At 35.8% G+C, this 21333-nt stretch overlaps 1 protein-coding gene across 1 annotated transcript in view; it reads right to left on the minus strand.

The window, feature by feature from the left end:
• The window catches only part of EPHA6 (EPH receptor A6), a 970410-nt gene that overhangs the window by 172968 nt on the left and 776109 nt on the right, over window positions 1-21333 (minus strand). Inside the window, 1 exon segment of the mRNA XM_055129205.1 lies at window positions 19339-19468. Within this exon segment, the coding sequence (XP_054985180.1) occupies window positions 19339-19468 (130 nt within the window).

A 21333-nucleotide genomic window follows, 5' to 3' on the forward strand; every position in this document is an offset into this window, starting at 1 on the left:
TATTAGTACAACTTTATTTTCCAACATGCTCCTACTAAAGCTCTCACATTCTACATAAGTATCTCTTAATTCTTCATGTCACTATTTATTTTGAGCTCATAAAGGTAATATGAATCACAACAGAAATAAGCATTTCCTTTTTTAAAGCCCTACAATAACTTGTTTGCATTATGTTCTTTTGTCCTGAGCTTTCCTTCAAATATAATCAAGCAAAAGTCAGGGTTTTAAGCAGTAACTGTAGCTGTCATAGCAGTCGTGGCACATCTTCTGTACAGTGGTATAGTGATTATGACTGAATTACATTAGATCAGGCCTTTCTGAAATATTCCTAAGACAAAGCAGAAAGGATAAATTTATAAATTCTCTAGAAGAAATCATAAACCATCAGTCACAGTCTATTTTTAAGAGATTTTAAGTAGAAAAATGCCAGTAGATTGATGAATGCTACAAAGTCGGTGGGATTTGTAATAGTTCTTGATCTTCTCTCTATTGGACATAGATTAGATCAACAGAACAATGATTGCAGTACATGAAAAATAAGTAACTGATTTTGTAGTCTAGAGCAGAAGCTAAACCCAGAAACTGAACATCATTTATTTCTTTTCTATCATATCTATTTGCAATTGTTGCAGTTCCCAATACACCTCTATTAGGTAGCATATTCAGCATAAATAACTTTGATTTGTTTCAAAGAAAAGAATCTATTTGTTCTGCTCAGTTGCTCAAGTTTAAAAGATAAGCTCATCTCAGATGAAGGGGAAACAATATTTATCCATAATAAACATGCATAAAAATTACTTTTCACTTCTATTTCTTTCTTCTCTTTGGAATTTGTATCAATTCTATCTGCAGTATGAATAGAGATAGTTCTCAGGAGTATAAAGAAAATTTGGAAAGAAATCATAAGTATCAATGTTGATCATATTAGGTATCACATATTTCATATGTCTTTTATGAACTCAAAGCTGTGGGGGTTAGAAAGGGTGACAACAAAAAATTAGTACAATGTTTTAAATTGCTAGATTTTATTTTTTAATCCTTATTTTAAGGAAAGATCTGATAAAGGTTAAAAGTAGTAATAAAACTCCCAACTTTTCACACATATCAGAGTTCAAAAAAGTTTTACATCAAATTCAAATGGTGAATTTCTCCCCTACTCCTCAAAGTCATGAGTTTTACCCAATGTCAAATACCAGAAAATTCTGAGATAAAATTAAACCACAAGACGATTAAACTATGAAGTATTGGTTAGGATCTAATTGATTCAGGTCCTAAATCTAAAAGTCTGTCATGGATTCTTTTAGTTAGCCTGTAGTTCAGAGAGCTTAGAGATGCAAACACATGACTAGCAGGGTGGGAAAATAAAAAATCATTTGTTTCTATTTATTCTCAGGGCTTTCTCCGGGCTCTGTGCTCAGGGGTACTTGATGGACCATTTGTGGCATCAGGGATCAAACCAGTGTTTCCTATACACAAAGCAAGCACCTTAATCTCTGTATTATTGTTCCAATCTCTAAAAGATAACTTTCATACGTGTAAAATTTCTGAAGGGACATAGAGATAATACAGGGGAAAAGGCACGTAGCTTTCATCAAGCTGACCCCAATTCAAAGTCCCCAGCGCCACATGGTCTCCTGAGAACCAATGGGTGAGGCCTTCGCAATCGTTGGCAACTTGGGGCCTTAACTGCACATCCTAGGAGCTCTCATCAGACTGCTCTCTGGATGGCTGAATACAGCCAGGAAGGGACCCTCGGCCTCACTTCCTGGACCCGCCCCTACACCCCCACCCACCCAACAACAAATAAGTAAAAAAGAAATAAAATGCCCTGAGACCAACATTAAAGTTTGAATAATGATGGGTCATGAATGTTGGGGCGAGGAGGGGTGTGGCGGGAAGGGGTAAGTTGAATCATTCTCCTTCCCATTGTCTCACTGCTTTTCAGTCTATCTTGATCATTGCTGTCATAATTATATTTAAACTATGTTTAAAGTCAAAAGATCTATTTTCTCCATAAGTGTGTTTGTCTCCTTAGAATAAAGTGACATATTGTTACATGCTATTATTATTCCGGGCTGGAGTGACAGCACACTGGTAGGGCATTTGCCTTGCATGTGGCCAACACGGGTTTGATTCTTCTGCCGCTCTCTGAGAGCCCGGCAGCTACCGAGAGTATCCCGCCCGCAAGGCAGAGCCTGGCAAGCTACCTGTAGTATTTGATATGCCAAAAACAATAACAACAAGTCTCACAATGGAGACGTTACTGGTGCCCGCTCGAGCAAATCGATGAGCAATGGGATGACAGTGACAGTGATTATTATCCCAATTACGGTATAGGATATAGAGAACACTGAACTACTCAGAGTTCAAGAGCTGGTAAATAGAGCTAAGGAGTTAGTTAAAGAGCTAAAGAGTTATTAAATAGCAGATCTCAGACTCTTTATGCCACAGGGACCTCTATACAAGATTGAAGAATCAAAGCAATAGTACTAATTCTTTTTATCAAATTCCTCTCCATTGATAGACTTCACCTTTCCAAATTAAGCCTTATCTTCAGCTTTACCAACTGACATTATTCCCTGTACTTGTTCAGTTACTGTCTCCTGCCTTTTTCTTTTGGGATTTGTCCGCAAAGATTATCTCCCAACTTGTCTCACACTCTGATTTCACCATGCATCTCCCCAGAACTTATCCACTGCACCTGTTCCTTCAAAGTCTCCCACAGTGACAATTCCAGTAGTTTCATTCCATTCCCATCTATTGTCGGAGCTATGAAATGTGCCTGTTTTGCCTTTTTATTGTCCTGTTTTTCTTTCTTATATTCCCATAGATGCTTTGCATCTCCATTCATGGGTGTCTCAAAGTCACTTCCCATGCGAAAAGCAGAGTACGGGCTTCACAGAGAAAAAGAGGGATTTCTGTTATTGATTTCACATTTCCTAAGAAAGTAACACTAAATAAAGCATTTCAACAAATTTGAGTCTATGTGAATACAAATACTTTGAAATTAGTTCTATCTATAACTCATTGGGAGATGCTTTATTCAGTCTTCAGTTTCATCAGTGATAACTTTCGTCTCATTAGATAGTCAAATGATGACTCCCCTAGTTTCTTGTGAATTAGAAGTTTCACACCTGAACTCTGCATCTTTTATATTTTGTACAGGAGTATCCATTGAGAGCAACTGTTACTAAACTATGAAATCATATACTAAAGAATTTTCTGCCGTCTACCCTGTAATTTATTTCTTAGTAGATTTCCATAGGGAAGTCAGGTCTATTGTAAAGGTTACAGGTAATTTTACAGTTCATACTTTTATAATCAATGTATATAAATATAGAAGGAATTATAAAACGATGGTGTTCAGCATGTATGTGGTTGGGAGAGAGAAGGATATTGGTAATCTTGTTTTATGTCTTGTTTTATATCCCACAAAATGAATTTACATAGTATTCTTTCAAAAATAGCCCAGGAATGGCTTTTAGTTAATTATAACTGCATTGGAATTAAGATCTTCCAAGAAACCACATATTTATATTCTGAATACAATGAGACACAAAATACCATATTATTTTTTCCTATTTTAAGGAAAAACAATCATTTTCTTTAATTGAAATTTTTATTGACTAATGATTTCAAATTTGTAGCTTTCCAATAATTCAGATGATTTTGGTGTAGGCCATGTTGAGAAGACACATCATAAGACAGCGTCTTCTTGTTTTTTCAGAGGAAGGAAATTTTTAAAAATATACTGAGGAAATTTAGGGGCATATACTTTGTGAGTGAATTAGTGGTGGTGTTGTTTTTGTTTTAAGCCTCAAAGAAGATGCGTGAAAGAAAGGGAATCAGAGGTTTAGCAGTCTTATATCACTAATGACTTATTGCTGGGTGTAGCATATTGTGTTTAGTTGGGTGATTTCTAATGTGCCATCAGCAATATTAAAACCTAAACAAATATCAACACCTTTAAGCTTTTTTACAGATTTAAAACAATTTTTCTTACACATCATTATATCACATTTATATTTTGTCAAAAAGGTAATGATTTCTGTGAGATAACATAGATTAACAGTTTGCTGTAATAGTTTCTCCCAGGTTTAATTCATGATTTTTTAGAAGTAGTTAATCAACTTTTCCCTCCCTCTCTTCTACTAAAGAGATAGTGAATTAAAATTATAGTCTTAATATTTTTGATAATTAATGAAATAATCCCATTATTCCTTAAGGCATTGAAGAGATATGGCTGATTTAAATTTGAAGAAATATGCAATTAATCAAATTACTTTTATTCACCAGTTAAATACAAAAATTGCAGAACTTTTTTTTATACTGTTCCCTGATGATTAGATAAGAAAGTAAACAAATTGCAAATGAATCTCATTCTCAGTGAGTTTGAATAAAAAATTTTAACACATCTACTTACTTTCCTTCTCCTCCTATATTCTTCCCTATTTTGACCAAAATAACACCATCCATTTAGATACTTAAGTTTGAAACTACGTTAATAGTAGGATTCTCACTTTATCAAGCCCCTGTTCACCCTGTTCATACTTGGTTAAGTTAGGCTGATTCTACACAAAACCAATTATCAGTATGCATATTTTCTTTATATTTCCTTGTTTGATTTACTGCAGTAATCTTTTACTAATTTTTTTTTTTTTTTGCTTTTTTGGGTCACACCCAGCGATGCTCAGGGGTTACTCCTGGCTTTGCACTCAGGAATTACTCCTGGCGGTGCTTGGGGGACCATATGGGATGCCGGGGATCGAACCTGGGTCGGCCGCGTGCAAGGCAAAAGCCCTACCCGCTGTGCTATCGCTCCGGCCCGTCTTTTACTAATTTTTAATGCTACTATTCTTCTCCCCATTGCAAGCTGGTACTTGGGCAAGAATTACCTTGAATAAACAGAATGCATCAAAAAATTTTTAATTGCCTATTATGTTTCTAGTAGTCTTCTGGTTTCTGGAGAAACATCCTCAGTTAATAGAAGAGCCTTATTCTTGTGGGACATTCAGTGGAAAGAACAGAAATTAGCAAATGGCCATTTGCTATGGAAGGCTAACACCTTGTTCCCTTGTTTGAAGTCTGCTTTACGAAGTGTATATGAAAGACATGAACAATTATTCTAGGCCAAGAAGTTAATAAAATAACAGAATGCAAATCAATATCCTCTAATTTTATTTGTATGATAAATAGCTTTGAAGAAAAGCAAAGTTAAAATTTTAGCTCTGCCATGTATTAGCTGTTATGATTTGGGGAAAATTATTTTAGCTAAGTTTCTGCACCTCTGAAATGAGGATGATATTATGCATTGCATATATTTTTTGAAAGATTTGAGAAGACACAATAAGCATATATTTGACAACAGCTGTCACTAAATGCTTTTCTTAAACATTTACTTTTCTTTTTTGCCCAACTATCTGCACCCCATTATTAGACTGCCATGTATCACTGTATCACTGTATCATTGTTATCCCGTTGTTCATCGATTTGCTCAATCGGGCACCAGTAATGTCTCCATTCATCTCTGTCGGGTGCTAGTGTAGCATGATGGCATATTGAGGGCTCTTTCAGGGTCAGGGGAATGAGAACCATCATTGTTATTTTTTTTGGCATATTGAGTACGCCACAGGTAGTTTTCCAGGCTCTGCCATATGGGCAGGATACTCTCGGTAGCTGGCCAGGCTCTCCAAGAGGGATGGAGGTTTTTAGGGTGGTTTCTAATCACCTTTACAGGTGTTCCCAGTGAGGAATTTATATATACATATATATATTTATATTTCCCTCTATGATTTGTTGCCTACTGTCTGAACCCCATCAGACATGGTGTGGTAATTGTGGAAATTGACTAGGGATTGTCTTATGAGATGTCCAGGAATATGTTCACTCATATGTCGGCTCAGCCCGGCATGTGGAAAATGGCCTGGAGAGTTGAGGCAGTTGGGTTGTGGAGGTTGGCTGCCGGGGCTGGGTCCCTTGGGGTGGGGAGGGCTCTCACAGGACCCCTCTCGGGCGCCCCGGGTGAAAACAGCCTGGCGTAGAATCCAGTGGCATGGTTATGGGGGCCTCATTTTATGCTCCTTTCTGGGAGAAATGGCTGTGAGTTCTGGTCGGTGGCCAATGAGAAGATTTTCTGGTGCCAGCAGCAGGTGGCTTATGGTCGTGACCCCTGGGTCACAGGAGACTGGGGAGGCAGGCAGAGGATCTTTGCTCCCGGGTCCCATTGAGCCCAGAGTTTAGATCACAAAGTTCTGCATTACTCAGACTGCCATGTAGTAAAAAGAATTTTGTAAAATAATTAATTTTTGTATTTTACTGTAGCTTAGTATTCGTATAAAATGCTCATAGCCTATAACAAAGTAAAAATGACTATTACTATGCTTTATATTACACTCTAAATTCTAGAGTTTTAGCACACTGAAATTCTCATGTCCCAGGCAAATTGGAATTATGCTGTCACTTTGTTTCATCCAGAGTAAAATAATCAGGGGCTGGAGACATAGCACAGCAGGTAGAGTGTTTGTCTTGCACGTGGCTGACCTGGGTTTGATTCCCAGCATTCCATATGGTCCCCTGAGCACCACCTTGGGTAATTCCTGAGTGCAAAGGCAGGAGTGACCCCTGTGTATTGCCAGGTGTGACCCAAAAAGAAAAAACAAAAAGAAAAAACACCACAGTAAAATAATCAAAGTGGATATTTTCTTAAACAATAAATTATAGTAAATAGATTTTTTTCCAAAATAGCTTTTTGAGTAGATTCTTATTCCTACCTAATAATACATCTTTTGTACTCTTATGAACTTGCACATGTAAGAATAGGTCTTGTGGTAAATCTGAAATTGATTTGGTGTGGGGGGGTAGTTTCTGGGGATCTAATGCAGGGTGTCACATATGTGAGGCATGTGCTGTCACTGAACTATATACCTGCCCCTGAAACTGTTCTTAACCATCTTTGAAACTGCTCATATCTATATAATGATTACATTGATGTTGTTTCAAGCTATATTTTGCTTTCTAAATGAGAAATGATCCAGAAAGGGTGTCAGGCTAAGCAAAGTGAGGCAGAAAGAGAAAGATAGCTGTTGGATGACCCCATTCATGAATAAGTACAGTGAAAAGAAACAAAGTGAGAGAACATACAATGGCCAGTGAAAAAAAACCTGAGATAGGCAGACAGAACTGAGAACTGCCAAGGGGAAGAAGGCAGCCTGTACAAGTGAAGGAATATTAGCAATGTGAAATTGGCTTGGCGCAACTGTGCAGGAGCATTTTATGAAGAAAACAATGGTGTAATATATACTTGTAAGAGAGTATCAACATCATTCTTTTCTGCTTATGCTTTGCTTCACTCCTCAATCAAATTTGGAAGAGCCTGAGTGTACTGGAAGTAAGATTCTAACACTACACGTGGATGACCCTGGTTCAATCCTTGGCACTACACGTGGACCCCTGAGCTCTGTGAGGTGTCTCTTTTGAGCATCATAGGATGCGTTCCACTCAACAACCAGACTTAGTTTTTGAAGAAAAAAATCCAGACGTGATCCAAATAGAAAAAGGCTAAAATAGATACTTGTGGGGAGATGCTCAAAAACAAATTATTTTATCCTGAGATAATGAACTGAACACAAGTTCAGAGGAGTGATCAGCATTTATGAAAATAGTAGCATTTCTTAATCTAGATTTGTTTTAGATTCAATGAATGGTATGAGGCTAACAAAATTAAACATAATTTTCCTGCCACTTCCAGATAGCAGTGGCATGCCATCTGCATCAATTAACTTCAGTGATATTCAGTAATGTACTTCTTTTTACTGGAAATTACCATATGGGCAAAAATATTTCTTCTTAACTAGAAGTATCTTGTTGACAATGGAACTTACTGCCAAAGACGCCTGATGTTAGACTGAATTTTTATTATGACACAAACCATATTGCAAATTTTAATAGGATTGGAGTTTTAAATTATAACTTTCTTGATTCGTATTACCCACATATTTATATATAAAAGTAGTATAAGGATCATGATTATATTAAAGGCATGTTTTGAAATTATTTGATTCATGACTTTTTTGCTACTATAAAAAATAATTGATTATCCAGTAATAGGATATTCGATTACCACTGAGTAACAGTGAACAAAACATATGGGTGACTTCATGACTTGGAAAGCTGTATAAAAATCTAAGTAAAAATGAAATCAAATTGCTTGTTTTGTACATAATTATATGCCCTCTGTGTTTTTGCTTTACTACAGAAAATCTTTTTGCAGATATTTAAAATCATGCATTACATTTAAATCAGCACATATTTAATGTGACTTTTAAAATTAAGTTATTCAGAGTGTGAGGCATTGCTCTAAGGGTTTTATATGTGTCAACTCATTTAATCTTCAAATCACCTTTTGTGGTGACTACAATTACTAGTTCAATTTTATAGGTAAGATTACCAATGCAAAGAAAGTTTAAGCAACCTATCCAAGGATACAGATGAACAATAGTTAAGTGGGGCTTGAATCCAGGAATTCTGGCTCTGAATCTGCATAACTGATCCTCTTGGTTACCTCCGAATAATAACTGGGTCTCTATTACTCACTTGAAGAGTAAGAGGAATTCCCTTAAATCTCCATGCCTCACCTTAGAAGCAATCCTGGGGAGGCATATTATAGACTCTGTTACTCTTAACAACCTTCTTTTCTTGCAAGTTCTAGGATTTTAATTAAAATTGCTTATTTATTGATTTTATTAGGATACTTTTATTGTTACAATTTTATTAGCATATTTTTATTAGCATTTCTAACCATGTTAGAATTTATGGTATTGAGGTACCTAACTGCCTCCTATGTGTTCACAAATCTGTACCAGTAAGGTGCCCCTAAGTCACTTGTAGTGAGAAATTCCTCCCCACACACCTTTCCCCACTGCCGCTTAATGAGTTTTTTAATCTAAGGTCAAGGGGTTTGTCATTTTTCAGAACTGCTATTCTTTTGTTTTATCTCTTTTAATGCCATGTAATACTGGACTCAGGAAATATGTGCTAAAATAACTAACTGGGATAATCTCTACATTTTGCATTCCTTATCTCCCAAACAGCAGTTTGGGGTCATGATTTTAAGGTTTCTTTACAAATGTGTTTTATTTTAAATCACCTTATTATTTTTGTAAGCAAGTAATAGAATTTAAAAACTCCATTCTTGTTTTTTTTTGAGTAAGACCTAGTGTTTCTCAGGGCTTACATTTTTGAAGGTACTCAAGGGACCATTTGTGGTGGCAGAATTCAAATAGGGATCAGCTGAATGCAAGCAAGAGCTTTGCCCCCTCTCCAGCTCCTCAAACATTCATCTAGTAACCTCTTACTCCCCCTTGGGTCTAGCTCTACTCCAATCTTAAAACATGTATACTGTGTATATGACTGAACTCTGTCCAGTTATGAATGGAGGTGTGAGAGATAAGAAGGGAGAGATGAAAACAATAGGTTCTTTGAAATGATCCCTGAAACTTATCTATTCCATCCTCCCTCGGGCTCACTTTATTCTAATTTACTTTTCCAACCAGCTGTAGATAAGACACTAATCCAACCCAGAAAGAAAAAAAAATTTTTTTAAATAATTAAGTGGACTATCTTCTTTGATTGTTATCAACTGAATGAATCTGTGTTTTCTTGTACCACTTCTTGTTCTCTTGTATATTGGACTTCAAGTGGCAAGCAACTGAAATTGGGTTTGGCAACATTTCACATAAAGATTATAAGGACAAAAGTTTTAGGAGGTAAAATCTTAGTTGTAAGTGTACATATACTAGAATATTTAAGAACAGCAATGACACATGTGTTTGCACTAGAGAAGACATTGGAGAAACTATTAGCACATCCTGAATGGTTTAAGAAAGAGCTAAGTAGTTTGGGGAGGCAAGTTATCAATTATATTTACCAGTAGCATTTCAGATGCTGGCTTAAAATGTGTATTATAATTATCTAGGTGATCAAATATTCAGGTTTGAGGTCATTTGAATCATTCACTAATAAAATGAAAATTAACAGAAAAATTTAAAATCAAACCTATACACCGGGTATATTTAATGAATACTAACTACATACATTATTTATGGTGAGATTTAAATTATAACAGAGAAAACATTTGCTAAATAAATTATACATATGGCACAAACCAACAACTTCATTTGTTGTTTTCCTCCTAAGAAAGTTGCTACTTGTTTAATCTTTCATGCAACTATATTTTTTTGTAACTTCAGCTATTTATTTTATGTATCACTGAGAAATGGAAACACTCGTGTTTGCAAAGCACTATCAATTCTAAGAGATATATTTTTATCAAAGGAATATGTTTTTAAAATGTGCATTTACAATTCAATGTAATATGGCAAATGCAAACTCCACATGACACTAGATTGTGTTGTACAAAATAGGAGCAGTCTCCTTGTCCTCATAATGGGAGTTTCAAATGTTTATAACTTATTTCTTAATCTGCAATACATGTGTAATGAGTAACTTGGACAGTGATAACTTAGATCTGATTGGCTCAGAAGTACAAGATGATACAGACAAATGACAAGAAAGTCCTTTTAATGCAAAAGAACAATAAAATTTAGATTAAAAGGTATGATCTGTCAGGATTCAGTGTTTACATAATGTAGATTAAATAACATCTCATTCATTGACTTCTTTCTTTTTTCACTGCCATGGTATAGACCAGTGTTTGACAGAGAATGTTCTTAAACATGCTATTTTTATGAAAAACTGAGAAAACAGAATAGAACCCTCTTCCTTTCCTGTTCATTTATTTCTGACAAGTTTTTTTCCCCCCATGTTAGAATATATCTAACTTCTCCTTTAATTTTCTGTGCCTACAAGAGCATAACATACTGGGTTTAATTAAGAAACTCCAGGGGCCGGAGCGATAGCACAGCGGGTAGGGCGTTTGCCTTACACGCGGCCGACCCGGGTTCGATCCCCAGCATCCCATATGGTCCCCCAAGCACTGCCAGGAGCAATTCCTGAGTGCAAAGCCAGGAGTAAGCCCTGAGCATCGCTGGGTGTGACCCAAAAAGAAAAAAAAAAAAAAAAGAAACTCCAGGACCAGGGTAAAGAGCAAAAGAGCAGAGCAGAAGGCACCTTCCCCAGACAATTTTAAGCAAGGTTTTAGGGTTCCATCAATCTTCCAGATAAGAGTCAAGTTTAGGAATTAGAAGTAAAAGAACTTGTGCATCTTTCCTGCAATACTTACTAGAGATTTCATTTTAAAAAGTGTTTGACTCTGCTAATACATTCTGTTAGGTTACTGTTGAACAGAACTTTGAAAATTCAGCACTGGCCTACAGAGCAAGTTCCTCTGTGCTTTATCCTACAGGTGAAAGAATGAACACTGACACGAGACATGTTTTATAACAGAATTACCCATCCCCATCTAATTTATGTTCTTTAAGTTTCTTAGCAGCCTGCGAATGCATGTTTGCTATTCTATTGGAATCTATGTGGCACCCTGGAGAGAAAGAGGCATTTTGGGACGCTTGGTTTTCTTCTCATTTCCAATGATGGTGAAAATACATTGATAGAACAATCCCAAATAATACATGGATTAGATATTGATTCGCAGGGAGGCTCAGTTAATTTAGCAAGTTGTGTAAAGCTTCTCAGAATTTTTCTTTGTAAGAAGAAAATGAATCTTAGATAAATCATTTGAACGTGTTGATAACTTATCTGAAAGAAACCAAAATCAATGGCACAATTTGTAATAAGAGAAAATAAACAACAAAACATGAATATCACCAGGGGATAGGTGTGCTCTCAATGAAGAATTTAAATTCATGTAATCTCTGTGTATATGTGGTATTGAATTTTCAAAATTCAGACTTATTCAATGATATTGAGATAAAAGAATTCATGCTAATAATAAAGCATAGCTAAGGCATAGCTAAGGGCAAAGGCTAAAACTATTTAAAGATTCAGAATATAGTGAGAAAGAACTAGTAAAAATATGGAAATTACTTAAAGGGCTTGAAAAGATTTTTTATGTATTTTTGGCAGGAAGAAATAGAAATTCTTTTTGTAAGTGTCCAAGAGCTTGATATCAAATGTATCCTGAAGCTATTATTTTTTTTTCTCTTCTAATGCAGTTTGTCTTACGTAAAAGCAGTGATGCTCAATTTTGTCAGTCAAACATAACTTTATATATAACACTGGGATTCTTAAGAACTAGAAATTCTTTATTTATGGATTTCAGGATGCCTACTGACCTCCTAAATGTATAAGCAAACAACAACATATTATCATATGTATATTTTAGTCAGGAAGAAACCTGCTATTTTTAGGCAAGACAAATTGTAGTCAAAAAATGGAATCCGAGTTAAAGAACTGTATGCCCAGAATCAGGACCAACTTCCCAGGGACGCTTCAAACTAATCAACTTTACAGTTGATTAAAGACTTCATAACCTGAATGTCATCTGAAGCTTTAAGTTACATCTTCAATTTTGCATATCTTTATATACTGACTTTTCTTATTCCTTGTGCTAGCTTCAAGCTATCTTTCTTGAGTTTTTAATCGTTTTCTTTCTGTGTACTTTTCTTCAACTAAGTCAAAGAACCAAAGGATAATATTCATGCTATGTGGAACCCACTGACAAAGCAGTAAATTAATTAAAAACCTTATTGACGGTATGTATTTAGTTTATCCCTCTTATACTAGTTTTAGAGAGTATCTTACATCCCTAAAGGTAGTTTCACCTAATCCTCTAGCCTAGAGCTGTTTTGCAAAAATTTTAAAGGAGGTGTTTGTGAGTATAGGGCTAGTTATCAATCGTGCTATCTTCTCTGGCTGTTGTTGGTTAGGTGTGTTAACTTCTCTCTTTATCAGAGACTCCTGCTTCATATGCATCTACTCTGTCCTGACTTGAAATAATCTTGGTCCCTTGCCCAGTTCTGTCTCTGAGTCCCCATGCAGTCTTTAAATAATTTCTGTTCTGAAGGGTTTTCTTCTGAAGTCTGCAGCTGCATAAACTTTAAACAAGCCCTCTTTGGAGAGAATCATGCATAAGGTTGTTGAGGACCCACTGGGGTTTGAAGCAAAGCGAATAGCAAGAAACAGAGAAGCCAGGAATGAAGAAACCAGGCAAAAGTATTTTTAGAGCATAGTTTACATTTTGAATCATTTTTTGGGGGTGCTTACTTGGTACACTTACCTATTTTATAATTATCTTTTAGTTTAAATAATTACAAACACCTACTTTCATACATCTATCAACGGTAACTGAAACAGCTTCAGCTTCAAAGACATACAAAATATGTACCTTTCAAGTAAGAAAAAAATTTCCCCTTGAAGGTCTCTTAAAAAATAAGCCAGTCTCTTATCTATGTTGCAAAAAATTTTTTGTTTATGATTAAGTTAGGCAAATAATAATAAATGAAAATCATCATCCTTAGAATGACTATGATCAATAGAAATAATTTTGAAATTTGAAATGCCAAATTGAAACAAAGTGATTGAGTTTTTTTTTAGAATGCCTGTATTATACATAAATAAAACAGTTTCTTTTGCTTTCTGATCTTCGGTTTAATTGTATTTAAGAAATATCCTTTTCCATTGATGTCCATTGGTACATTGGACCGGTGCTAAATTTCCTTAACTCTTTATATACTCCTTCAAAGTTTAACATCTTTTTGTTACTTCAGCTCTGCATTTTGTTACTGCAGTCCCCATATATGTCAAAACCTGAAATATAATGTTCACTAAATCCTATGGTCTATAACTTCAAAACTGTTTATCATTCCTAGCATACTTCTAACATCTAAATTACAGTCCTTCTGAAATAAAAAAAAAAGCTTTTTCATTGGATATTATGGCATTTAGTATTTTTCTTGACTCCCGATTACAAAAGATTTCAAATAAAACATGTCAAAGAAAACACTGATAATTGTTGGTAGTAGACTTTATGGACTGGAGCTATAGCACAGCGTGTGGGGCCTTTGCCTTGCATGAGGCCAACCCAGGTTCAATTCCTCCGTCCCTCTAGGAAAGCCCAGCAAGCTATAAAGAGTATCCCACCCGCACAGAAGAGCCTGGCAAGCTACTCATGGTGTACTTGATATGCCAAAGCAGTAACAAGTCTCACAATGGAGACATTACTGGTGCCTGCTTGAGCAAATTGATGAACAATGGGGCTACAGTGCAGTGCTACAGTAGACTTTATATGCATTTAAATATTGGCTCCACAGTGAAAGTCCTTTCTATAGAAATAGTCTATTTGAGTCTAATATTGGTTTATAAGAAACTGGGTTATGAATTCATTTCCTGACATTGCTAGTCACAGAAAAATAAGGATATGAGAGGTCTGGCTCTTTGGGAGAAGGGTCATTCAAATCTCTTTTAAAAGGGTAAAGTTTAATGTTTGTACTAATTATATCTTAGCAATTCAAATAGGTTTTGAGTCCCTACATGTTCATATTTCTCTTGTTATTTTGAGTAAGCTGAGAGAATTGGCAAGGCGAAGGGAAGGTGGAGAGAGTTCTATACACCATCTTTGCTATTTATCTTGACTGTAACACACATCATCCACTGAAGAGGAGCTCGGGCAAAAAAGTCAAAAAGGGTGTTAAATATACTGCATTGTATTGAAAGCACAGGCACAGGAACTGAGATAGTGTTTTAGATGAACATTTTCTCAACTACTAAAGAACACCTAATATTATTTATTTATTTATTTATTTATTTATTTTTTTTTATAGTTTATTTTTTATTTTATTTTTTTTGTGCCTTGGATACTTTATTATTTTTTTTTATTTATTTTTTTATAGTTTATTTTTAATTAGTGAGTCAACGTGAGGGTACAGTTACAGATTTATACATTTTTGTGCTCATGTTTCTCCCTTACAGAGTTTGATAACCCATCCCTTCACCAGTGCCCATTCTCCACCACCAGTAAACCCAACATCCCACCCCCCCTTCCCAGTCCCGTCTCCCCCCACCCCACCCTGCCACTATGGCAGGGAATTCCCTTTTGTTCTCTCTCTCTGGTTAGGTGTTGTGGTTTGCAATAAAGGTGTTGAGTGGCCATTGCGTTCAGTCTCTAGTCTATATTTGGCCCGCATCATCTTTCCCCCACATGACCAACAACCACATTTTACTTGCTGTTCCCTTCTCTGAGTTGCCCAGAGTGAGAGAACAGCCTCCAAGCCATGGTGAAAAAGAACACCTAATATTATTTAGAAAGAAAGTACTGGGGAGATAGTCAACGCTGATTTCTTTTCAAATTTTTTCTATTTTAAAATCCCAAATACTGCCTATTTCCAGTGATCTTTTCTAGACCCTTTTTATTGAAGTGGGGGAAGACTTTCAAGCAGTGAGCCCAGAATGTGGGAGCCATGTTCCATTAGACTTGCCCAGATGTGCAAGCAAGATAGTTAAATGTTTGTGCCTGGCAATGTAGTGTTGTTTGTGCCCAGTGGTCTGTGGCTCACTGAGGCCCCCCTATGCTGTCGGTGCTCAGGGACCACTTGGGCTATACCACCGGTGCTCAGGAGACATGTAGTTATGTGGATTCAACTTGGGGCCCTCACATGCCAAGTGAAACTCTTTGAGCTCTCTTGCTAGTTTCTTACAGATGCATTTTCAGAAAGTATAACTGACAATGCTTGTAAATTTAAGGCATACATTGGAGTTCAATCTAGAATCCAGATCTCTATGTTCAGTCATAAGAAAAATCCTCAATTTTTTTTTACAACAGAAAACTGACAAAAAGAAATTTTGTTGATGAAGCACATTCAACCCACGACACTATTTTCAGGGTTATTACATAACAGTTATGCCTTGACATGCATAATTCAACCACTTATAAATAAAATTTTATTTACAAATAAAACTAGTTTGTAAAACATTTTATATTTGGATCTTGTATCAATATATGGCATGGTATCAAATAGTTAATGGCCTGAAGTGACAGAGAAGACCGAATCAGGGAAACTTTCTATTTACTACCACATTGTCATTGCATAATTTTCATTTTCAATGGCTTTCTGACTGCTTTTTTGCATGATAATCATATGGAACTACTGAAAGTACAAAGGATCCGAGAAAAGCAGAGTCTTATCCGGTGAGCTTCTAGGCCCCCTCTGTGTACATCAGCACCCAAAGACAAGGTTCTCATCCTTTCTGTCACTGTGGTCCCTCTGTGTTTCTCTCCTGTGTTCTCCCATCTCACTATGGGCTCTTCTCCTTACTGTTTTCACTTGTGCCCACCTTGGAGTATTCTGGGATCCCACAGGGAGAGCATGTGGCCATTGGTTAAGAAACTCTGCTCTCAGGCATGTATAAAAAAAGTTCAGTCCCAGTTCCAAATGCTGTGTTACTCTATAGAACTGCATCCCAAAATAACAAGATGGAGTCAATGAAGCAAAATTATTGTTATCTTAGAATATATACCTGATAAATACTTAGAAGAGGGACATTAATTATTTTCAAAGTGATAAAATTTGATTTTAACAGACAAAAAATAGTGGTTACATAATGGGTATAACTTTTTGCCATTTTGATTTCTCCTTTCTTCCCCATCTTCTTTCAACTCCATTCCTCTTTCCTTCCCTACTTTGATTTTGTTACTTCAATGAGATGACTAGCATGTGAAAGACATTATATATAAGTATGTTTATAATTGACTTTCAGTCAGAAACTTCCTGGTGTTTTTCTTATTTTAAACTAATAATAATAAATATAGCCCTTTGGTCATTCTAGAAATGAGAGAGGTAATATAAACCAATCGAAAAATAGTTACATAAACACAGATTTCAGGTTTATTTGCTTTCTGAGCCTGAGGATTTAATGATTCCCTTATTATTGTAGTCAGCATAAAAGTACTGCTCTTACACTAGTCTTACGTGAATGTAAAGAAATACTTTTCTATAAGTCCCCATCACATATAGCACTTAAATTTGCTTAATGAAAATAACTGGGAACAAATAATTTTAGCCATTCCTTGAATGACATTGGAAATATCTCATGACACCTTTAAAATACTGTGACCTGGTCAAGTAGTAGAAAACAAATTAATAGTTGCCCAGTGGGCATGGACCTTTGGCCAACTGTTTGAAGGGTCATCGTACTGGACCCTTCAAAGGATCAAAGGAAGCATAGGAGAAACTGCTTCCTGTCCTGAAATTGAAAACCCATACCTGGAAGGAGTTCAGTGCACCTATTAGATAACAAGAAAACCTTTTCAGTTTTTAAATAAATATATGAAACAATGACCCCCATAATGTCATTCTTCTTTATAAAAATCCTAGAGGAAATTATTGCTAAATTTGCTATACATGAGTAGGAAAGGTCAACATGACCTTGGGAATCATAATAATCATTACTGTTCAGTAATAGAAAAAGCATACAGGGATCACTTACCAGTGTGTATAAGCCAGAAAAAGCAAGTTAAGTTCAGTTTGAGGAACCCTGTACAAATTTAGATCTATACATTTTTAAAGCAATTTTGTTACACCTGATTTGCATGTAAGTTATGGAAACTGAACCAAGTTTTCTTTTCTGTAAGCGAGAGAAATTTGGCATACCGCCTAGGATGGTGGGTTAGAGTGTCCTTTTAGATCCCTCTGGAAAGTTTCTATGGATGTATTATAGGAACATAATCTTGATTCTGTCATTCTCAGTGGCTAAATGATAAAAGCTTTTTTAACAGTAGAAGCCAGGTCACTACTGAACTTTGTAATGCAACTTTTGCTAAGCCATACCTAAGTCCACCAAGAACTGTCATTGAGGTCTAAAAATTAAACCATTAAGCTTCTGTCACTCTGTTCAATATCTTGATTCCACCTACTGTGACATTAATATGACATTCAGAAATCAAATTTTTATATTTGCAATGAACTCTGTCGATATAGACCATGTAGATTTTGATTCCTAATTCTTTGCAACAAAATCGACAAAACTTTTGCGCTACTGCTGTTTTGTTTTGGGGTCACACCTGATGGTGCTCATCACTTATTCCTGTTTTTGCACTCAGAGGTCACTCCTGGCAGGCTCAGGGGACTGACGGTGGTGTCAGGAGTCCAACCCAGGTTGGCTATATGTAAGGCCTGCTGCTATATCCACTGTGCTAGCTCTCCAGCACCCGGATAACCATTTAGTTTTTAGGGAGAAAAAAAAAGTGACAAAATTCACTAGAATTAATAGTACTAATTCTCAATTTACATAATTTTGTTCCCTCAGTTGGTGTAATTGTTTGCCACAAAACCTCCAATCAGTTCAGTAATTAGTGATAAAAACTAAATGATACCGAAGCATATTTATTACCTGTTATTTTTTCTATGTTTTAATTATTTAGGTAAGATTAATTGAAGACTAAGAAATATCAAATTAATCACTTTAGGCTTTGTTGGCATAATTTGCTGAGAAAACCAAGAAATGTGTTTTCTTGGATTTTGTTTTAATTGAATTTCCCAAGCTGCTAAAATTGTTCCCACTACATTACCGACTAGGCTAGCCCTTTGAATACGTTGTTGTTAGCACCATAATTTATAGTATAATTAGTAATTATGATAAAAACCCAGAAGAATTATAATTTTTAAAACTCCAAGAAATCAGCACCCTAATTCTATTTTGTTAAGACACATATAAAATATAATATGGTTTTGCCACCTTCCTGAGGGAGAAATAAAGATGTATGTTTTACAAAATAACAGAAAGAACAATTTGTGATACACCATGGATAATCTATAAAACAATTTACTAAGCTTTGAAATTACATTTTCAAATATTGAATAGGTAATATTCTGTTCTCAATGATAAAATATGGCTTTGGTCAGATTGGTAGTTTTATGGAAAACAGGGCATTAATTTTCTTTTTTCAAAATTGTCTTCCAAATTTGCTACTTTCTGGCTTTTCATCAAATCATTTTCTGTTAGTGAAATGGAACTTTAATTAAATCTCTATGAACTCACCCAGATATGGAAATGCTCTTTCTGCTAATAACATTTAGTTTTTAATTCTCTTTTCTGGCAAATTTTAAGTGGTAAAGTGGCTTACATCCATCCTCGTTTTGTTCTTGAGTTACAAATTTAGGATATGAACCACTTAGTACTTATTTGTATAAAACTTCCCCAGAAGAGGCTATTCTATGCTGACTGGCTACTCAGGTTAAAGAGTCTTTTACTTCCTTTATGCAATTTTCATAGCATTAGGCATCACAAATATGTTTCCCTCACTAAAAAATCATTTGCATTTTTTGCAACCACATAAATTAGAAATCTTTACTTTTGCGTTATGGTTCTATCAGCTGTGGGCATTGCCCTACTGCTGTAGATCATGACAGAAAACTTCACCTGAAATACCTACCAGCAGGAATCCTGGGGGGTAAAGATCCTCCCCCTGGCACTGGATTTGGGGCCTGGATGCTATTTAAAAATCCTGCCCGCAGGAAGCTTGGGCAAAATGCCTCCACTCCAATGGCTGAGAAGGACCCTTTTAAGAGAGTGAAAAAAACATCCGTTAAAGTTTGCTCTGTGAGAAAAAAAATTGCTATTTAATTGGAATGAATTATATAGTCCACATAGACATCAAACCTTACAAAGAAGCTATGAAATAAAAAGAAATTGCAATGCATTTCTATATACCGCTGAACAAAACCAATCTAGTCCTTAACGAGTCACAATCAAAGAGGGTTGAGAAGCATCAGTATACAAAGATAAAAATTTCTAAGACCCTACATTTGACAAAGTAGTCATGTATATAAGTCATTGATATGCTTATTTGCAGAATTCTGGTTTTTTTTTTTTTTTTTTTGCTTTATTTGGGTCACACCCGGCGTTGCACAGGGGTTTCTCCTGGCTCTGTGCTCAGAAATTACTCCTGGCAGTGCTGGGGGACAATATGGGATGCTGGGAATCGAACCCAGGTAAGCCGCGTGCAAGGCAAATACCTTACCCGCTGTGCAATCGCACCAGCTCCCTATTTGCAGATTTCTTGTCCAGATGCAGTTTAAACAGAAAATAGTCTCAGTAGTATCTGATATGTTATATTAAAAGGAATAGAACTTTCATATCATTCAGTATTAGCTCTTAAATGCAGCACTGATATCTCTATGATATCTCCATCTTACAGGCATTTTCTGTTTTTGAAATAGTAAGAAAATCAACATATAAAAGTGTAGCAAGTCGTTTCACTTCACTGTTTGGGACAAGGCATCAAAGTTTGCAATGGTAAAACCAAACCACATGCCTCTTTATCCTTAAGAAGGATCTTGTGAAACAAAAATAAGATTACTTGAAAATTTATGCAAAAATTTACTGAATGGATCAGAGAAAAAAAGAATAACAGAGTTAAAAGAACATTAGAGAAAAATCTAGGCAAAAAAATTCTTCATTTTTTTAGACTAGCAAACTGAGGTCTGGAATGGTGAGGTGATATCACAGCTGTCAGATGTGCATGACAAAATATTTCACTATAGCTTAAATTAAGTTGTGACTAATGATCCCCTAGCTGTTGAGGAGATGGCTAGCCTCTGAATATGAATGACAAATCCTGCACCTTGGTGGCAGCATTACAATTCGGCATCTCAGTGGCCTGGAAAACACTCAAATCACTCAGAAGAAAATGTAATGTATGTGCAATGTCAGTGCATAGGCAGTACAAGTACATGGCATGCTTAAATTTAAACTACCACAATACTCTAAAAGCAAGTCATATTGGTAATCCTAAGAAATGCAGCTCATCAAGCCCTCCGAAACTTCCATAAGGTTGAGAGGTTTTCAAATGTAGAGACCTAGGATTGCATCTCCCACGTGCAGTTCTGAAGAACCTTCATTCATCCACTCTGCTCCTTGACAGTCAGTCTTCTTCCCAGAAATAAATGAAAACTTGAAATATTTTTGAACTTTGACTAGGATTCAAGGGACGTGGTATATCCTACTCTATGTATTTTGTTTCTATAGAAAAAGTTGTTGCTAAAGAAAAGCCATCTTAAATCTTTACAGTTGTTTTATGAAAGAACAAAGTTACAATGCAATTTACTCAAGCTGAGGCCTGTACATTATGACTGCTAAAGAAATGACAGAAAAAAAATCATATATATATATATATATATATATACCATTAATAACCTGGTTTTTTCTTTGGTTTTATGAGACGAGTAAAATTAATTAGTGGAGTTGGATAAGTGGTCTTTTGAACATTAAGAGGTGTGGCAAAAGTGTCAAGTGGTAGGTCGGAACGGGGAGCTGTTTTCTCCTTTGTTACTGCAGGGAATATTTTTCACTGAGCACAAAGCAAATATGTGCTCATAGGCAATGCTTCCCACACAGGGCATTTTCCACATCACACTGTTTCAT

Source organism: Sorex araneus, chromosome 2, assembly GCF_027595985.1.
Source record: "Sorex araneus isolate mSorAra2 chromosome 2, mSorAra2.pri, whole genome shotgun sequence".
Classification (NCBI taxonomy): domain Eukaryota; kingdom Metazoa; phylum Chordata; class Mammalia; order Eulipotyphla; family Soricidae; genus Sorex; species Sorex araneus.